Source organism: Delphinapterus leucas, chromosome X, assembly GCF_059928025.1.
Source record: "Delphinapterus leucas isolate spDelLeu-1000000601 "Yukka" chromosome X, BTC_Dleu_Yukka2, whole genome shotgun sequence".
Taxonomy (NCBI): domain Eukaryota; kingdom Metazoa; phylum Chordata; class Mammalia; order Artiodactyla; family Monodontidae; genus Delphinapterus; species Delphinapterus leucas.
The window spans coordinates 116,724,182-116,742,831 of record NC_143150.1 but is presented as its reverse complement, the minus strand read 5'-3'; the positions used below and the strand labels follow the sequence as shown (position 1 = coordinate 116,742,831).

Below are 18,650 nucleotides of genomic sequence, written 5' to 3'. Positions count from 1 at the left end.
TATGGAAACACACAAGACCCCGAATAGCCAAAGCAATCTTGAGAAAGAAAAAAGGAGCTGGAGGAATCAGGCTCCCTGATTTCAGGCTATACTACAAAACTACGGTAATCAAGACAGTATGGTACTGGCACAAAGACAGAAATATAGATCAATGGAACGGGATAGAAAGCCCAGAGATAAACCCACGCACATATGGTCACCTTATCTTTGATAAAGGAGGCAAGACTATACAATGGAGAAAAGACAGCCTTTTCAGTAAGTGGTGCTGGGAAAACTGGACAGCTACATGTAAAAGAATGAAATTAGAACACTTCCTAACACCATCCACAAAAGTAAACTCAAAATGGATTAAAGACTTAAATGTAAGGCCAGACACCATCAAACTCTTAGAGGAAAACAGACAGAACACTCTATGACATAAATCACAGCAAGATCCTTTTTGACCCACCTCCTAGAGAAATGGAAATAAAAACAAAAATAAACAAATGAAACTTCAAAGCTTTTGCACAGCAAAGGAAACCATAAACAAGACGAAAAGTGAACCCTCAGAATGGGAGAAAATAGTTGCAAACGAATCAACTGACAAAGGACTAACCTGCAAGATATACAAGCAGCTCATGCAGCTCAATATCAAAAAAACAAAGAACCCAATCCAAAAATGGGCAGAAGACCTAAATAGACATTTCTCCAAAAAAGACATACAGATGGAGAAGAAGCACATGAAAAGCTGCTCACCATCACTATTAGAGAAATGCAAATCAAAACTACAATGAGCTATCACCTCACACCAGTTAGATTGGGCATCATCAGAAAATCTACAAACAACTGCTGGAGAGCGTGTGGAGAAAAGGGAACCCTCTTGCACTGTTGGTGGGAATGTACATTGATACAGCCATTATGGAGACCAGTATGGAGGTTCCTTAGAAAACTAAAAATAGAACTACCATACGACACAGCAATCCCACCTCTGGGCATATACCCTGAGAAAACCATAATTCAAGAAGAGTCAAGTACCGCAATGTTCACCGCAGCACTATTTACCATAGCCAGGACATGGAAGCAACCTAAGTGTCCATCAACAGATGAATGGATAAAGAAGATGTGGCACATATATACAATGGAATATTACTCAGCCATAAAAAGAAACAAAATTGAGTTATTTGTAGTGAGGTGGATGGACCTAGAGTCTGTCATACAGAGTGAAGTAAGTCAGAAAGAGAAAAACAAATACAGTATTCTAACACATATATATGGAATCTAAAAAAAAAAAAGGTTCTGAAGAACCTAGGGGCAGGAGAGGAATAAAGACTCACATGTAGAGAATGGACTTGAGGACACGGGGAGGGGGAAGGGTAAGCTGGGGCAAAGTGAGAGAGTGGCATGGGCATATATACACTACCAAATGTAAAATAGCTAGCTAGTGGGAAGCAGCCGCATAGCACAGGGAGATCAGCTAGGTGCTTTGTGACCACCTAGAAGGGTGGGATAGGGAGGTTGTGAGGGAGACACAAGAGGGAGGGGATATGGGGATATCTGTATATGCATAGCTGATTCACTTTGTTATACAGCAGAAACTAACACACCATTGTAAAGCAATTATACTCCAATAAAGATGTTAAAAAAAAAGATCCACAGAGGAAAAAAAAACTTTAAATATTTGATAGAATTCTCCAGTGAAACCATTTTGAACTGGAGATTTCTTTTTCAGAGCTTCAGAATTACAAGTTCATTTTTTCCAAAGGTTATAGGATTGTTACAATTGTCTATTTTATTTTGGTTGAGTTTTGTTTGTGTTTTTTGAGAAATTGGTCCATTTCTTCTAATATGTTGAATTTATGATCATAAACTTGTTCCTAGTATTCCCTTATTATCCTTTGAATGGCTACAGGATCTGTAATGATGTTCCCTGTTGCATTCTTGATTTGGTGATTTGTGCCTTCTCTTTTTATCTCTGTCAGTCCTGCTATTTATTTAAGTAAATATAAATATTTAAGTCTGCTGATTAACCAAAGACATTCTTCATTTCTGTTATTGTGTTTCTGACTTCCAGCCACTTGAATCTTTCTTATAGTTTCTGTCTCTGCTGAAGTTACCTATCTGATCTTGCATGTTGTCTACTTTTTTCATTAGAGCCTTTAACATAGTGATCATAATTATTCTAAATTCATTCTCTGATACTTCCAATAGCTGTGTCATATCTGTGTCTGGTTCCGATGATTGCTTTGTCTCTTCAGACTGGATTTTCTTGCCTTTTGGCATGCCTTGTAATTTTTTGTTGAAAGCCAGACATTTTGTATAAGGCAGCAGATACTGTGGTAGTGTTGAGGTTTGTTGTCTCTATGGACATCAGAGACACAGAATTCCTCTAGTGATCTTTTTTGGTCCCCTCTCTTGGTTTTGGGGCTTCCCTTTGTGCTGTTCCCAAGACCGTCTATCTCTTGCAGCTCTCCCTGCTGTAACCCACTGTTGTTATTCCTGGAGATTTGCTAGTGTGCTAGTAGGGCACGGTGGAGAGGTGTCTCTAATATGCTAAGCCTCAGTTTCATCAAAAGTGCTTCTGTCCCTCGTCCAGGGATAAAGCTTTCCTTCTCTTTCCCCAGATGCAGTGGGTATCCAATGGCATTCTCAACCAACAGCCTTGAGGCTCTTTTCCCTGAAGATTAAATCTTTTTAGGTGAGATGGGGATTGAGGCTGAGTGGAATTGATTCCTCCAGCTGCAACGGCATTTCACCGGTGTCCGTAGACCGTGTCCACCCCCTGTAGGATAAAGCCTTTTTCTCCTTAAGGGATAAGGATCTGACTGGAATTCTCAGTGATTCCTGAGCCAGCACTTCCAGCTTGCACCATGCATTTTCTCTGGATTTTCCCTGATCCTCCCTGTAAGAGCCAGGAGGGGTTCTTAGAGGAAATATCTGCAAAAGGTTTAACCCCTCTCCCGAGGAGCATCATACTCTCAAGCTAGTCCACACTAAGCCTCAAGCAATTTGCTAATTCTTCTAGGTTTATATTCTTTTCCATTTCTATAGTATCTGATGGCTTCTGTCCCTGGTAAGCAAATGCTCAGGTCCTGTGTCTCAAAAAAAGTGCCTGTCTCTCTCCAGAGTTTGAAATGGCTGTTTGCTCTGAAAACTCTGTTCTCTTTTACTTTCTGGTCTGTCCAGCTTTTTTCTTGTTGTAAGCACGGGAAGGACATCCTGCAGCTCTCTGTGTCTCTGAGCTGAAACTGGAAGCCCTATTCAACCATATTTGACCTACAAATGTCAATTCCACATGGTTTAACCTAACAGACCATGGCATAGTTTCTGGACAGTGCACCTTGTTTTGCTGCAGCCAAAGTCTAACTAGAGATTTCCGGAAAAGATTGCTATGGGTTATTCTACACACAATTCATCGAGAGTGAGATGATCCCCCCATGACAGTGGTCCTCAAACTTGAGCATGCATAAGAATCATCAGGAGGACTTCTTAAAACACAGATCGCTGGGTCCTTCTCCAGAGTTTCTAAATCAGAAGGTCTAGGCCAGGGCCCAAGAATTTCCATTTGTACCACTTCCCGGTTGGTGATGCTACTACTGCTCTTTTGGGGATCACACCCCAAGAACCCTATGGCATGTCTCAGAGGCTCAGGGCTCATCTACATGTCCTACTTATTCATCACTTTGAGGGCAAATGGTCAGCTCTGAGGGGCTCTCATCTGACTTCAGAGAAGTGTCAGGAGTAAAGGATCAGGAATATGCTCACCCTTGAATTCATTCTTTCTCCAGAGTGAAGCTAAGTAAAAAATAATGTTTTACGTCTTAAAACAGAGGTAGCCACGGTTTTCTAATAGTCGATGAAAGGCTTAGAGTTAATGGTGTACAGACCATGTGAATTTGTTCTAAGATCCATGGTGATGTAAGCACACTCCTTTGGGTCCAGGTGTTGGCTAAGACTCAGGTACAAGTAAAGCGCCTCAAGGCTTTCTTCCTAACTGTTTTCTTATGTCATGAATCACCAAGAATGCTACAGTTTTGTGCTTAGAGTTTTAGTAAAGGTAAAACTACACTGCTCAAATTTATAGAATAAATTCCATTTGGCATCAGTCACAATGACCAGTTCATCTATTCAGTCAATAAACACGTATCAAGTGCTTAGTATGCACCTGGCAATGTTTTAGGTGCTGGGGACATAGCAGTGAAGAAAATAAAGTCACTAGCTCATGGCGGCTTCATTCTAGGGAGAGGAGACAGAAAACAGACAAGTAAGTAGGTGGTGTGTGTGTGTGTGTGTGTGTGTGTGTGTGTGTGTGTGTGTGTAAGTGAATGAAACAGAATGAAACAGACTCTCCTATGGGACAGTCTGAGGGAAGATGGAGGCTAAAGTTGCTCTTGTATTTAGCGGGTTAGGGATGGCCTCTGTGATGAGGTGACATTTGAGCAGTGACTAGCCAGAAGGAAGAGACCCAGACTTGATACCCATGGAGGTTTAGGCAACTACAACTTCAGTGGCGGATGGGTGGTTAGTCACTTTTGTATACTAACGTTAATTCAATTATGTTTATCATCAGGCAAAAACTATTCTTGCTAAAAATCTCAGGTAACTCACACTCCACTTCTCGGAATTGTCTTAAGGATAAAGTGGAAATGTGGACACAGATTTATGCCCAAAGATGCTCGTCATAGCTTTATAACATAAAAAAAATTGGAATTTACCAAAAATGCCCTTCTTTCCCTGACCTCCCCACACTCAAGGCTCCCTTGGGCACTTCTGCTCTGCAGTTCCAAAGCCCCTGGACTTCCCTCTGTGGTCATGCTTTCTTCCTGTGGAAGACTTGCCTGCTTACCTGTCTATTTTCTCCCATTTGAGCTCCCTGAGGGACAGGGTCTACGCTGCATTCAGCACCCATCACGGGGTCCGGCACATCGTTAAGCACTCAATACATGTTCCAGAAAAGACTGGTTAAATGCTCTCTGGCATATCTAGAGACAGAGTATTATGCAGCCATTACAAATCATGTCTTTGAAAAAAAAAAAGCAATGCCAAAGAAATGATGATACTAAGTATAAAAACCAGACTATAAAACTATAGACACAGAATGACCTCCATTACGAGACTCCAAAATCATTAAAGGCTGCATCTGAATGACATTCGGACAATTCCTGCCTTTCTATTTTTTTAAATTCAAAGCATTTCACATCTCTTTTTATTCTCTAAATTAATCTCACTGCCCAGACCATGCAGACATATTGGCCAGGAACTGCCCCCGCCCAACCACAAGAAGGCCAGAGGGTACAATCCTACCAGGTCCCTGTGGTGGACATGTGGAAATATTAATCTGCCTTTCTCTTTATCATTTTTATTTTCCACTTTGGGTATAATAATAGCTTCATAATCAGAAAAAAAGTAAGTTAGTTAAAAATACTCAAGGTGACTGACTGGGTTCTACATTTGAACCTACAGTCATCACTCTGGTCCTTTAAACCTTAGAGGATTCGTTGGTAGGATTCTTGTCAACAGGCCCCTCCTTAGCATGTGTTGTCCTCCATTACCTTGAAGCTTCTCGTGCTCCGCTTGGCCTCCCCGTTTTGTCTTCCTCATCACCCCCTGCCAGATGCTCAGCACTAGATGTGTCCCTTTAAAACTGGGGCATTTATCCTTCCGGGCCTGAAGTTCCCTCTGAGACTTCTCTGTCTCTCTTCATTCCAGATTCACTTCCTCCAAGGAGACTGCCCTGATTGAGAACAAATAAGAACGTTTCACGAGAGCCTCCTGGGGCCAAGGCAGGGGGGCAGGTGGGTATTTCATACAAGGGTCCCAGTTCATCTACCTCCTGTCAGCATTCAACAGCAGAGCTTCAGCCCCAGGCAAGTTCCTGGTCCTCTCAGATTAGGCCCCAAACTAAGAAACCCTCATGAAGCTTGAAGAGAATCCTCTCCCTTTCTCCTAAGACATCTCTGTTTTTCTCCTGGGGAATAACCTTGGAAATGCTATTGACTTCTTTGTGGTTTTTCTTTTTAGTTTTAAAAATTGGTTTGAAAACCCTTTAAAACTTTAAAAAAAAATTAACAAATAATGAAGTTTTGCATTTCCAGGGCGCTTTCTCATCAAAGCGCTCAAAGTTTGCCAACAAATCTTGGTTTCTTGGAGAACTGGTCATATTCTATAGGGGTGAGAGAGAAGGGAAGCATTCACGACTTAAATGACATTGTTTATCTGTATAATTTAATTAAACATGTTGCCATTTAAAGAGAACTGCCCCATGAAGCTGGTTCTCCAGGAACTCAACTCTCCTTTTTTAGTCAGTTTTTTTTCCCCTCTATTTTTTCCTTAGAAAATTCTAGCTACAACCTACTAGGTTACCTTGTTCTACTGTTTGGTTCAAATATTTTTATCACCTAATGCTCCAACAAGAAAAAAAGAATAGCCCATTTTACTGTGAAACCTGGATTCACAAGTACGATTAGCACACACTTTCATTTATGGAAAGAGGCTGCCCTCACAGCCACTCCAATTTGGGGTCACTTAAAAAGGCATGAAATAAAACTACCTCTTAGGAATCTTCGTGTGCTTCGTGGATTCTCCTCGGCTTCACGGGCTGCCTTCTGCTCCACGTGTTGGGAAACCCTAGGGACAGAACTAGGAATGACAGCAAAGGTTCATCGCCTTAAGAGACATGACCCCTCTCTGTCCTTACACCAGTGACAAACATTTATTTCTGGCCGGGAAAGAGTTTTCTCTGCCTAGGTCATCGTGTTTCCTCATTAGAGCCAGTTTTGGGAACGGCATCTTCTTCCCCTGGCTTGGGTCAAAAGCGCCAAGCCTTCCCTCTGTTGGACACTGCAATCAGCCATGCTGAGCACCTATCACCCACACACGCGTTGCTTTGTTACAGTTTGTATTTGTACAAAAACAAAGAGAAAAGCTTTTTACCAAACCCTCTTGGTGCTAAAACATCTTGACATTAATTTGTGCTAAAATAACTAGAGGACTAAAACCTAATCTAATACAAAAAAAGAGACCATGATGACCTCAGGTTACAATACAAAGACCTTTGTGGGACCTGGGGATTATTTTTATACAGACCATGGCAACTGTAAGCAATAAATTATACTCCCTGTGGTTTTCCCATCAAGGAGCTGGTTACGAAAGGAAAGAAAAGCCTGCCATTAGTAACCAAAGACACACATGTGATGATAGATACAGGCTGTCTTTATGGGAGAAACAAATCATGTGCTTGAGTATACTGTCTAGACGGCTGTGGATGAATAAAAATGGCTTTACACAATTATTTGGATAATAATTTAATGATCTTTACACTAAAAAAAGAATTTAGACCTAACTAGAATTTTCTGCGTAAATATGAATGTAAAAGTGAACAACTTAAAAATGGAATTCACAGCTACAGATTTTACTGGATTATTTCTCTTCACTTGGGAAAGATGGGAAGGGGGGCACTATATTCCATGTCTTCTGAAGACATTAAGACATTTCTCTGAGAGTAACCGAATTGTGGAAAATGAAGGAAAACGACTTTAATTCCAAGATATCATTCCTCTTGGACCATGACAACTTTGGACAAAAATATTTCCACAAAACTTCATTTTAATCATCTTCTTTACAAAGCACAATACTTAAGAGTTTTCTAAATACAACTTTAGAAAATGAAGCAAAAAAATAATCTCCACAGATGCTGGTCGAGTCCATGCTGAATGCAAAAGAATTTTTTCAAAAGTGATACTTGCAAGCTGTTCAATATTCTTCACAGGCCCATTCTGTAAAGAGTGAAGATGGTGGTTGTTCGGGCAGTGGCTCATCCAGTTCCATGACTGTAGAATCCTCTTGCCGGTTAGCCCATAGGGCAGTAATGAAGCTGGATACGCCAACTTCTCCTCCTAGAATTGCTCCTCCCTCTCCTGATACAAAGAAAGCCAATGGCTCTATTTTTCAGGTCGCCAGGGCCCCACGAGGGCACTCCAACCTCTCAATTGAATTTATTCACAATCTTTCCCTGTATACACATTATATAAAACTATACCGTTAGGGATTTTCATGATGAGTGAATGAGAAATCCAAATGTCAAAGAATCCAATCCTCATTCTTATATTTGGTGGTGGGAAATCTCTAAAGGCTTCAAGTTTAACGCAGAAATGCCTAGAACAGTCAAGGGGTATAGGAATGTTTTATGTTGCCCTTGGAAACTTGGCGCTCCTGGCCCCAAGCAAACTGAGGGCAAGGCTGCTGGAAAGGCAGTATGTCCAGATATGAGAGCGAAGGGTGTGAGGCTTCTTTCTTTACACACTCCCTTCCCTTAACTTTGCCATCACCCTGGAACCGTACCTGGAAGACCAGGATGTCCAGGGCTCTGGAAATACTCTGAGGGAAATAGCAGCCTCCGGCAACAAGGTTGAATAAGTAGGTAAGAGGAAGGCAGGGGAAGGGAGAGAGGCAGAGACATTCATTTGTAATACTTTCGATGATCAAGAACGTGTGATGATTTTTTTTTTTTGCATCACTCCTTCAGTGTTATCAATTCTCATTCTTTGTGGTTGTACAAATCTACTCATATTTAGTACTTTCGCTCTAAAACTCAGGAAATGGACAAAGCAGCTTTTTAGAAACACATAAAACACCTTCAGGGGCCATGAAGGGACCACCCCCCACCCCTCAGTCCCCAAACTATCTTGCAATACAGTATGCTTCCCTTATTTTCTGCTAAGGATGAGAAAACAGTTACATTAGTCTAAAGCTGAACACTTCATTGGCTACAAAGATAAAGCGGACAAGCAAACACCAGTTTCCTCGGGTCGGAAAAAGCAATTCCATGAATGCAAGAGAGATCCAATGGCTACGCTTCAACAAGCGCCTCCCCCCTTTCTCTTGGACCTGAGGAAGGGGTTACAAGAGAGCAAGGCAAATGAGATCATGTGAGTACACCTTCAACAACAGCGCACGTGGATAGCCTAGTGCAGGAAATAATACAACTCCCCCCCGCCTTTGTTTTCATTTGCATTTTACTTTTATTTATTTTTGCTTTAATAATGCATATTCCGTTCACTCAAAAGGTGCAAAGGACAGGAAGCAGGGGTTTAACTTGGCTGATGAAAAATCAAGCAGGGGTGACATTTCTAGTTCATGAACAACCTAAAACTAGGAGAACTTAAGTCACAGCTGGTACCAAAGAGCACGCCCAACTTCACAGCTGTCTCCTCTTAGGACCTTTGGTTAGGCGAGAGAAGCTTTGAAGACAGTGGCCTCTAGTAGACTTTGATAAGTGACTAAAAAAAATAAATGCGTGTGTGTGTTTTTTAAATCATGGTAGCTGCATCACAAAAGCTCCAATCAAGAGGGTGGTAAAAAGAAGGCACAGATCATTGCAAATACCAGATTTTCTCTTTCTCTTTTTGTAAATATACCATCATATATAAGCTAAAATTTATCTTAGGGTGGTGGGGTTTGCTGGCAGGAGGAGGGACAGGTTGGACCTAAAATTGCATATGTAATAGACTCCTTGAGGGGGACACAGAGCGAGGCAGCTTTCCGCCTAAAGCAAAAGAATGGGATGCTCGCTCCGGACTATGTGTAATACAAACACTGGGGGAATCTGTGGCAAAACACGATTAAAAAAATCATAAAATTATAAAGCTTGTAAACGAAGACTCTAAAATTACATTTTATTAATGGAAAATATCATCAAAATAGTACCACTATGGACTAAACTGCCTGAGTTTTCGTTTCACGTGAGATCTCATAGTAAAAAAGCCTTTAGCACAATTTTCTCTGTTTAAGTCACAACCAGTGCCAGACCCAGGACTATACCATGGGGAAGAGTCTCCTCTTGGATGGAATTTGTGTTGTGCTATCAAGACTTTTGTGCTAATCTTTCAAACAGGGACATGTTGAGGCAATTTTTCATCTTTTGGCACAAGGTTATTTTGGCTGGGGCGGAAAATTTGAGTCTTGGACTTGGGATGAATAACGCGACATTTCATTTATCAAGTATTCATTTTGATTGAAGAGCTTTCTTTATGTCATTAACTTCCATCTATAAAGGAAAAACAAGAGCCGAACAAAATCACAATGAATTGGCTGGTTGGATAAAAGCTGAAAGATAAGCAACCTGGTTGATTGAGAGCAAATAATCAACCTGACAATTTGAAAGGGGAAATGGGTGAAATGACATCTGAATGAAGAGTTGATCATGATGCCAGAAATTGACATAAACCTAAAGAATAGGCACACCAACTCGAAGTGCTAGGAAAGGGGGGATGTTTGAATTCCCAGGCTACCAGTATCCAAAATTTGTCAAAAGCAACGATACAACAGTAATTCCAGTTCCTTGGCCAGAGGGCGGAGCAGGGTGTCCTGACACACTGACCACTTGGCAGGTCTGGAAGGCAGCTGTGGTTGGGCCCAAGAGGGTGTCTATCAGCACCCGCAAAGTGATGACAAGCAGTTACCTATCCTCTAAGCACCATGGATCCCAGTCACCACCAAGGGCACCAACTGAGTGAGAGCTGAAAGCCTACCATTCTCAGCTCCTATACACTCTCCACCCTTTGGTAAAGGCTGAGTTAGATCAGAGGGAGGCTGGAGAGAGGGTGACACAGCTCTGATGCCCTGCAGGACTGACACGGCTGTCAGGGAGAAGTAAAGAGATAAAGAGCAAGTGCCAAGTGTGGCCGGCTGTGGTCCTTGGGGTCCCAATAGCGGCATGACAGAAGCGCCAATGGGGTCTCCCTGGCACCATATGCCCTCTGGCAGTTACGACAATGAGGCCTCTGAAAACTGAGGGGAACTTTTCACAGAGGAGATGTTTCAGATAAATTCCAAATAAGAAACCCAACTTGGGGCACGTTTGCTAATGCCTCCCTTCCCCAAGACTTCCTGGATCCCAGGAGAGGATGTGAAGGGAGGCTATATAGTTCTAAGAAAATTCTCACAGGAAGCACATCGAAATTGGTAGAGAAGTAACTATCTTTTCTTTTCTTTTTTTTTTTTTAACGTCTTTATTGGAGTATAATTGCTTTACAATGGTGTGTTAGTTTCTGCTTTAAAACAAAGTGAATCAGCTATACATATACATATATCCCCATATCTCCTCCCTCAATTATTTTCAAAATAAAGCCCGGACTCTGCTCCCACCCCCAACTGAGCCTCTCATGGGGCAACAGGACCCCAAGGGACCCACCTGCAACCGAAGCCGGATTTTCTTCTCTTCATCCAACTCTGACAGTAACTGCTTAATCTCTCGTCTGGAAAGCAAATGACAAAGTTAAACAAAAGCCCAGACTTCCCCGACAAGAGATATGAAGTCTCTTATCATTACAAAATCCATCTGATCCTTTTACAAAGAAAGTGTGGACAGAACATTACATTATATTTTCTTTGCATGGCTATTGCTTAAAGCCTGTTGCAGATGGAAAGGCCTTTATTTCTGGGCTCCCCAAATATGTAGCCATCAAATAGTAGGTCTGAAATGACCTTTGAAATCCCTTAGTGCAAGTTTCTCCTAAAAGAAGATGGGGAAACTGAGGCCCAGAGAGGTGGCCTGACTTGCCCAATGACGACACTCCAGGTATCCAGGCTCATATTCGGTCATCTTCCCTCTAACTAGTCCTTTATTATAGAATCACTCGTCTTTACATGGACTTACATAATAATATTCATTGCAGACATTTTTACCACTCCATATATATTTCTTTTATTTTCACAGAATTTTACATTACTGAAAGGTTAGTGGTATGTTTTCAGAGATTCTCACAAAATCGTGCAAATAGTAACACCCGAAAACTTGGAGGTAAAAGAACTGAACTAACGATATGGTAATCATGTCATAGAGAAAGTAGACACGAGTTAGAACACACAGCCCAGTGCCCTTCCCAACAGTAAACAGTGAAGTAGAACAAAACTAATCATCTTGCAAACTCAGGCTCTACACTTAGGACACTGCAACCATCCTAACTCTGGTCAGAGAGCTGTACTGCATTTTACGCACACGTTTTTATAAACTGGACTGGAAAATCAAAACACAAACACCGCAGAACCAGCACAAGAAACAAGGTAGATGTTATGTAGCATTTGCTCACTTCAGATGAGCACCACGATGGTCCCTGCACTTGGGTCAGTGTCCCAGCACTGCTGTCAACACATTGGGTTCTCTGACATTAACCACCTGTGCTGCGTTCCTGCATTTATTCAAGCACACGCTATGCGCCAGCAGTCCAGGTTGGGGAGTTAGCTGGGGAGGGAGGTGCGAAGAAAGTCGCTAAGTCTTGAACTAGTAAAAAAGGGTACGTCTACGAGGAGGGAGGAAGATGGGGGAGTTGATGGAGAAGAGCCAGGACAGGAGCAGGGAGGTGAGAACTGCATGTTTGGGGATGACGGGAATCAGCACAGACTTGAGCCAAAGGCTGAAAGGAAAGTGACGTCAAGAGCTAAGGTGGGAGGCTGGGGGGGACCCAGTGCTCCTGGGTGTGAGGGCCAAGCTGAGGAAGGCTGTGAAGGGCAGGCCTTGGAGAGGGGCCACTGTGATGTCTGATTCAAGAAGATGTTGGCTGGGGAAGGACAAGTGCAGCCATCCATGCCCGGGTTCACAGTGGAGAGAGGAACAAAGGGGTGGAGTAGCCCCAAGGCACTGGCGATTCTGCACTCAAGACTCAGGCACAGGCCATTTCAGAAAAGTTCCGGGCACTTTTCAGAGCGAGGGCCCCAAGGGACGAAGCCCTGGATCCAGGAGTGTCTGACCCGTCTTGTTCAGAAGGCTGAGAACCAGTGCTCTGGGATGTACTGGTGCTGTCGGGTCACTGTCCAGGCAGGGGACACCTGTCGCCTGGACACGGATGGGGTCTTTGGGTATGCAAAGCTATACCGTGCCGGGTCAGATACGAGCTGGGGACTTGGAAGAGTTAGGGGCAGCCTGGCTGGCCCCTCAAGACCCGCTCTAGTCCCATCCTGCGGTTCTGCATATTTATCTGATGAGCCCCTTCCAGGCAGGGGGTGAGTCCAAGGGGCCCCCAATTCATATGACACCTCCAGCCGGAGTGGAACAGAAGCGAATAGAGCCGTAGTAATCAGAGTGAGTTCCATGGAAGCCTTGTCCTAGAATGTTCTAGGGTAAAAATGGACTCCGTGATTAAGTACGTTTGGGAAACACTGCATACGTTATCCTCCATCTTCCCATGCACAGTGAAGGCTCTGCGCAGTCCTTCGGAGAAGAAAGTAACTTTGTTTAACCCAATTATTCCCCAAAGTACACAAAACACTTCAGGGCCCTCCAGCTGCAGGCGTCCTCCCGAAGGTGTGACTGCGGGTCTGTGGCCCCATTGCCTGCCACTGCCCTGGGCACCTCCCGATCCAGGCGGTCAGGCACCAGGAGTGCACTGACCTGCCGGGCCGCTCCATGCGCCTGTGAACCTGCCCGTGCTGTGCCCTCTGCTGGGGTGCTCTGCTCTTGGCAATGCTAGGTCGGCTTTCGAAATCCCACTCAGGAAACACCTCGAGATGCCTCCCCCGTTCCCTCCAGAAAGAGCCAACGGATCCCTAAACTCTCTGCGCCTCCGTTTATTCAGATAAGTGCCTCCTGGCCTCTAATCCTTGTACCATTATTTTTTAACTGCACACAGCATCCTGGGTGATATGCGTATGATATTTATTTTGGCTTGCAGGTCCCTCTCCCCATCTAAGCGCCCCTTGAGGATCAGAGATGCGGAGTGCGTGTGTGCAGGCACGCACAGAGGCCGCTCGAGTCTCCTGGTGAGAACATCTTGATGAGTGTCAAGCCTCAGGCTTAAAGAGTCCCTGCATCTTTTGCATACATTGTACCCCTAAATGCAAGCCAATTCCTTCATGGGGCAGCTAACTGAAGGAATTGCAATTTTTCTGGTGCTAGAAGAAAAGCTGGCTGTTGGGATTATTAAGAAGTGGTGTCTTCTGGGGATTTGAAGATCTTTCTTTTTCGCAGCCTGCTGAGCACGTCCCTTGTAGCTGACTCCTCCCCCTATGCCCCGGCGCCAGCCCGTGTGCAGCTGGCCCAGTTTACACGTGGAGCTGAGCTCAGTGAAGCTCCTCGGGTTCACGCCCCCACTCCCAGCCCTGCTGCCACCATCCCCAGGGAGGGGGCCCATCCTCAGGGACAGGCTGGGCCCCAAGGTGGCAGAACCAGGCCCTGAGCCGGTGGAAAGCAACCCCCGGAGGCAGTTACAGAAGGGGCCGCAGACACTCACTTCTGCTGGTCCTTCATGGTCTCAACGATGCCCCTCAGCTCCCGGACCTGTGTCCTCAGCTCCTCCATGGCCGCCTGGCTGCTGGCTGGAGGCTCCATCTTTGGTTTTCCTTCCGCGCCGAACAGAGACGGGGAGTTGGCTCTGTGTCCAACTGCTCCCAAAGAGGACGACAGGGGAGAGGATGCTGCTGAGGACAGAGGGGCCGGCCCGCCACTGCCCGCAGCCATGGTCCCCGGCTTGGGCGGCAGCGAGGCTTTGTTGTCGGACACCTGTGATGAGTGAGGACAGAGAGGATTCAGGCTAGGGATTCGTGTGCTGCACCTCCCCGTCCTGTTTACTAAAACCCGCTATCTACATCACCGTCCCCGCAGCCCTCCGTATACTCCACTCACTCACTCATTCCTTCATCCACAAGCCCCCAGGGCCTACTTGGTGCAGGCATCCCCTTATGAATTTTAAATTTGACCACCTTTCTGAACAGGTAGTTCCTGACTGGTTTAATGTACACATCCAGAGGCCCATGTACCCGCTAGGCTCTGCAAACCCTGAAGTGAGCAAAACATTTTCTTGGCCCTCAAGGAGCTTAGAACCCAGTGAGGTGCAGACAGACAGACCAACCAACACACTGTAGATGAGGGGGGAGCGTGCATGCAGGGTGGGAAGCACACAGCGCCACAGAAGTATATACAGAATATATATACAGAATATACACAAGGGACCAAGCATCCCAGAGGGAGGGCATCAGGCAGGAGCCGACAGCCTCATCCTGGAGGAGGAGGTCAGAGAAGAGTAAGCAGGGGAGGGGGGGGGAAGTTCTAGAGGAGGGAGCGTGCTAGCAGAGGCCTGGAGACCCGAGAGTGAACTGCATTCATGGGAAGCCAGAATGTCAGGGGGGCAAGAGAGAGGTAGGGCGCACACAGGGGGCTTGCGGAAAGGGTTAAAAAGATTGCCTGCTGAGCTCAAGATCACTGTGGCTGCAGAAGGGCTGAAGGTCTGGTGGGTCTGGAGGTCTAGACAATTGCTAGGAGACTCATACAGTGAAAGCTAAAAATGGTGAGGGTTTGACTCAGGCAGCGGCCAAGAGGATAGAGAGAAGACAGCTTTGAGAGATGCGGCAATGGCAGGCTCATCCAACCAAGAGACGCAGTCCCTGCCCTCCCAGAGCAGACACCCCAAGGCCAGGAGGATGTGGTCCTGGACAGGCCGTAGTGGGTGAGGAGGAAGTACGGATCAAGGGCCATGGGTGGGGATGGAGGAAGGAGGCGTTAAGGTTGACCCTTTCATGGGAGGAAGAACAGACTGAAGGCCCAAACAGTGATCTCAGTTTTGGACACACGGAATTTTAGGAGCCTGAGGGATGGCCAAGGGCGAAGGCCAATGGGCAGAGCCGATGACTGAAAAAGTGAGCTGGGCCAGAGAAATCACCAGAGGCAGTGCAAGCCATGGGGGTGGATGACGAAGAATGAGAAGAGGCACAATGATGGACCCTGCGGACGCCCCAAGTTGAAGAGGTGGAGGAGAGGGGAAAGCCCTTGGGGACTGGGACAAAGTGCTGAGAGGGGATGGAGCCAGACCAGGAGGGGGCCTGGGTCATGGAAGTCTCCTGGAGGAGTTTCCAGAGGATGCTGAGATGAGGATTAGGGGGGACCCCATTTGGTGGAGCCAAGGGAGACTGAAATCTGATCAAGGCAGGTGAGCGCCTGCATGGGACATGAGGGGTGTGGACTGCAAGTTTAGAACTCTCTTTCCAAACACTCGGCTGAGGAAAGAAGATGGGAGAAAGGGAGAGGGTGTTCGTGGAGAAGCCTCAGGAGGAGGCGGGATCAAGGAAGGGTTTTGTTTGCTTTCAAAGATGGGGGAGACCCTGAGCTGGGAGTTATCTTGAGGGTAAGAGCCAAGGCTGAAGATGGAGGAGGCAGGCAGGGGAGGCCTGATGGAGAAGTGCCCTGAGGGGGCCTGGAGGGCACAGGGAACACGACGGTCACGGGTCGGGGGAACAGGGGCACAAAGCAGGCCTAGGGGAGGCGGCAGCTGCAAGGGAAGGTGAGATCACAGGTGGGGTGCGGCGGATGGGGGCAGGTAGTAGACGGGACATTGGGGGGTGAAGCGGGGGAGGGGAGGGAGCTGAGGCTGCTGGCGCCCAGGCCGGGAGCCAAGACGAGGCTGGGTTGGCACAGTGAGGAGGCAGAGTCTGGATTCGGGCTGTGCTACAGGGAGAAACTGGGCAGAGTCAGCCAGAAGCAGATGGGCCATCATTCCAGCCTTGCTGCTCGCCTTCTCTCTGCCAGCTTATCATTGAGGAAAATCACTTTCTGCCACCAGGGAGAGCGATCCACCATCCTGTGCTTATTGTCAGCAGGAGTCAGAGTCAGAGGGGCGAGGGACTGACATTTACGGAGCTCCGGCTATATGCCGGACGCTGGCTGGACAACTGAAATGAGGATTAGTTGGCACACAGCTTGACGGAGCAGGACGCTGAGGCTTAGGGATGTGGCTGAGAAATACCCCAAGTCTCACAGCTCATAAGCAGCAGAACTGAGATTCAATTCCCTCCCCATCAGCTGGACCCTCAAGCCTGGTACTGTGACCGTGGCTGCCTGAGTCTGAAGATTCATGCTCTCCTGACCTGATTTCCTTCGCTTCTTTTCTATTCCTGGGTTCATACTTTTCCCCATTTCCCACCTTGCATTATCACGCACCTCCCTCAGCCCACCGATGTCCTCACACTGACTGACTTCCAGGCACTTTTTCAATCAACGCTTCTTTTTGCATTTCCTACGTGACTCGCTCTCCCGTCCCATTTCAGCTAACAAGCACTCGTTATAAGCCCTCACAGAGTATAGGCCACCAAATGCCCTGATCAAATTAGTTCAGGTGGAATTTCTAGAAGCAATAAACAACAAGACATGACAACTCCAGGCAAGTGAAATAGGCTAATGGGATAGAACAGTGCAACTCAGAAACGTGATGAGCCACTGCCCACCAGTAGATGTCACTATAGAGACACCCTAGGGACGTCGGAGAGGCTGCAACTATAGGCATTCCTATGGTCACCAGAAAAAACGGATCTAAATCCAATTTCTGTAAATGGAAGCCTTTTATAAAGGAAGACTGCTTCAGTTTTGTGAATAATTACAATCGATCTGTTTTATAGGATCATATTTTTGCTGACTATATCAGATTTTTAAGAAAAGCTATACATATAAATTCTTAAATCTATCAGAAGAAAATTCCACATCACCTTTGATTTCTTTGTGTTAATTCGTGCTTCGAGTGCTTTAAAAATGACTTCCATTTTCTGCTTTTAGACAGAAGGCAGCTGCTAATGTTTACAGAAAATAATTCCAATTGATTGGGTTCTCTTAGCATGAGAAAATGGAATTTTAAAATCTTACTTCACAATCATAGGACGAACAGAACTTGTACAGGGTACCCTTCAGAAGCCACATGCAGTTGCTAAACAATGTGTTCTTTGTTCCTCACAAGTCAGTAATAAAAGAGCTATACCATCCCCTGGGCGTGCAATGAAATTAATGTTTTTAAACATTTTAAACATTAAAATGACTATAAATTTATCCTAATAAACGAATCCAAATGAGCTTTTCTTTAAGAAATCCCATTAGCTATTCAAATTCATGAACTGCCAACCATAATTTGTGACACCACCAGTTTTGAACATAAAAGTCACAATCTGTGGGCAGAGGGCACAGCATTTAATATATTTAATGTAGTCTTTCTAGACACCTCTAGGTTTTTAAAGTTGTTTTGGTCCTTGTGATGGTGATGGTGATGGTGGTGGTGGTGGTGGTGGTGGTGTGCGAGGGCATTGTGTGTGTGTGTGTGTGTGTGTGTGTGTGTGTGTGTGTATGTATGGTTGATGGTATGAAGAGGAGATCAAACCACAAGAGAAAACATGGGATTCTGCCCAGTTTTGGAGACTGTCACATTCCTTAGGGATTTTGATTACCGAAGTCACTGTCACCAAAGAATGACAAAAACTTGTGTTGCCTGTTGCAACGGACTGAATGTTTGTGTCCTTCCAAAATTCATATGAAAATCCTAACCCCCGCTGTGACGGTATTGGGAGATAGAACCTTTGGAAGGTGATTAGGTCATGAGGGTGGAGCTCTCATGAACGGGGTTAGTGCCCTTCTAAAAGGGACCCCAGAGGGCTCTCTCACTCTATTTCCTCCATGTGAGGACACAATGAGAAGTTGGCAGTCTACAACCCTGAAGAGATCCCTCATCAGAACCTGACCATGCTGGCACCCTGATCTTGGGCGTCCAGCCACCAGAAATGTGAGAAATAAATTTCTATTGTTTATAAGTCACCCAATCTATGGCACTTTGTTTTAGCAGCCCCACATGACTAAGACATCTGTTTATCCTTGTTTGGTTTATAACTCATCATCAGAGCATACACGTAAAGGCAGGGATCCCGTGCTGTCA

At 45.3% G+C, this 18,650-nt stretch overlaps 1 protein-coding gene across 5 annotated transcripts in view; it reads right to left on the bottom strand.

Annotated features, from left to right (window-relative positions):
- Nucleotides 1-9,636: 9,636 nt before the first annotated feature.
- SH3KBP1 (SH3 domain containing kinase binding protein 1) overlaps nt 9,637-18,650 on the bottom strand; it is a 343,295-nt gene continuing 334,281 nt past the window's right edge. For all 5 annotated transcript variants that reach the window (XM_030763169.2, XM_030763171.2, XM_030763168.2 and 2 more), the window contains 3 exons: nt 14,202-14,470; nt 11,168-11,231; nt 9,637-10,021 (listed from right to left, as the gene is read on the bottom strand). In XM_030763169.2, the coding sequence (XP_030619029.1) occupies nt 9,980-10,021; nt 11,168-11,231; nt 14,202-14,470 (375 nt within the window). In that variant the 3' untranslated portion in view covers nt 9,637-9,979. The remainder of the gene's footprint in view (nt 10,022-11,167; nt 11,232-14,201; nt 14,471-18,650) is intronic.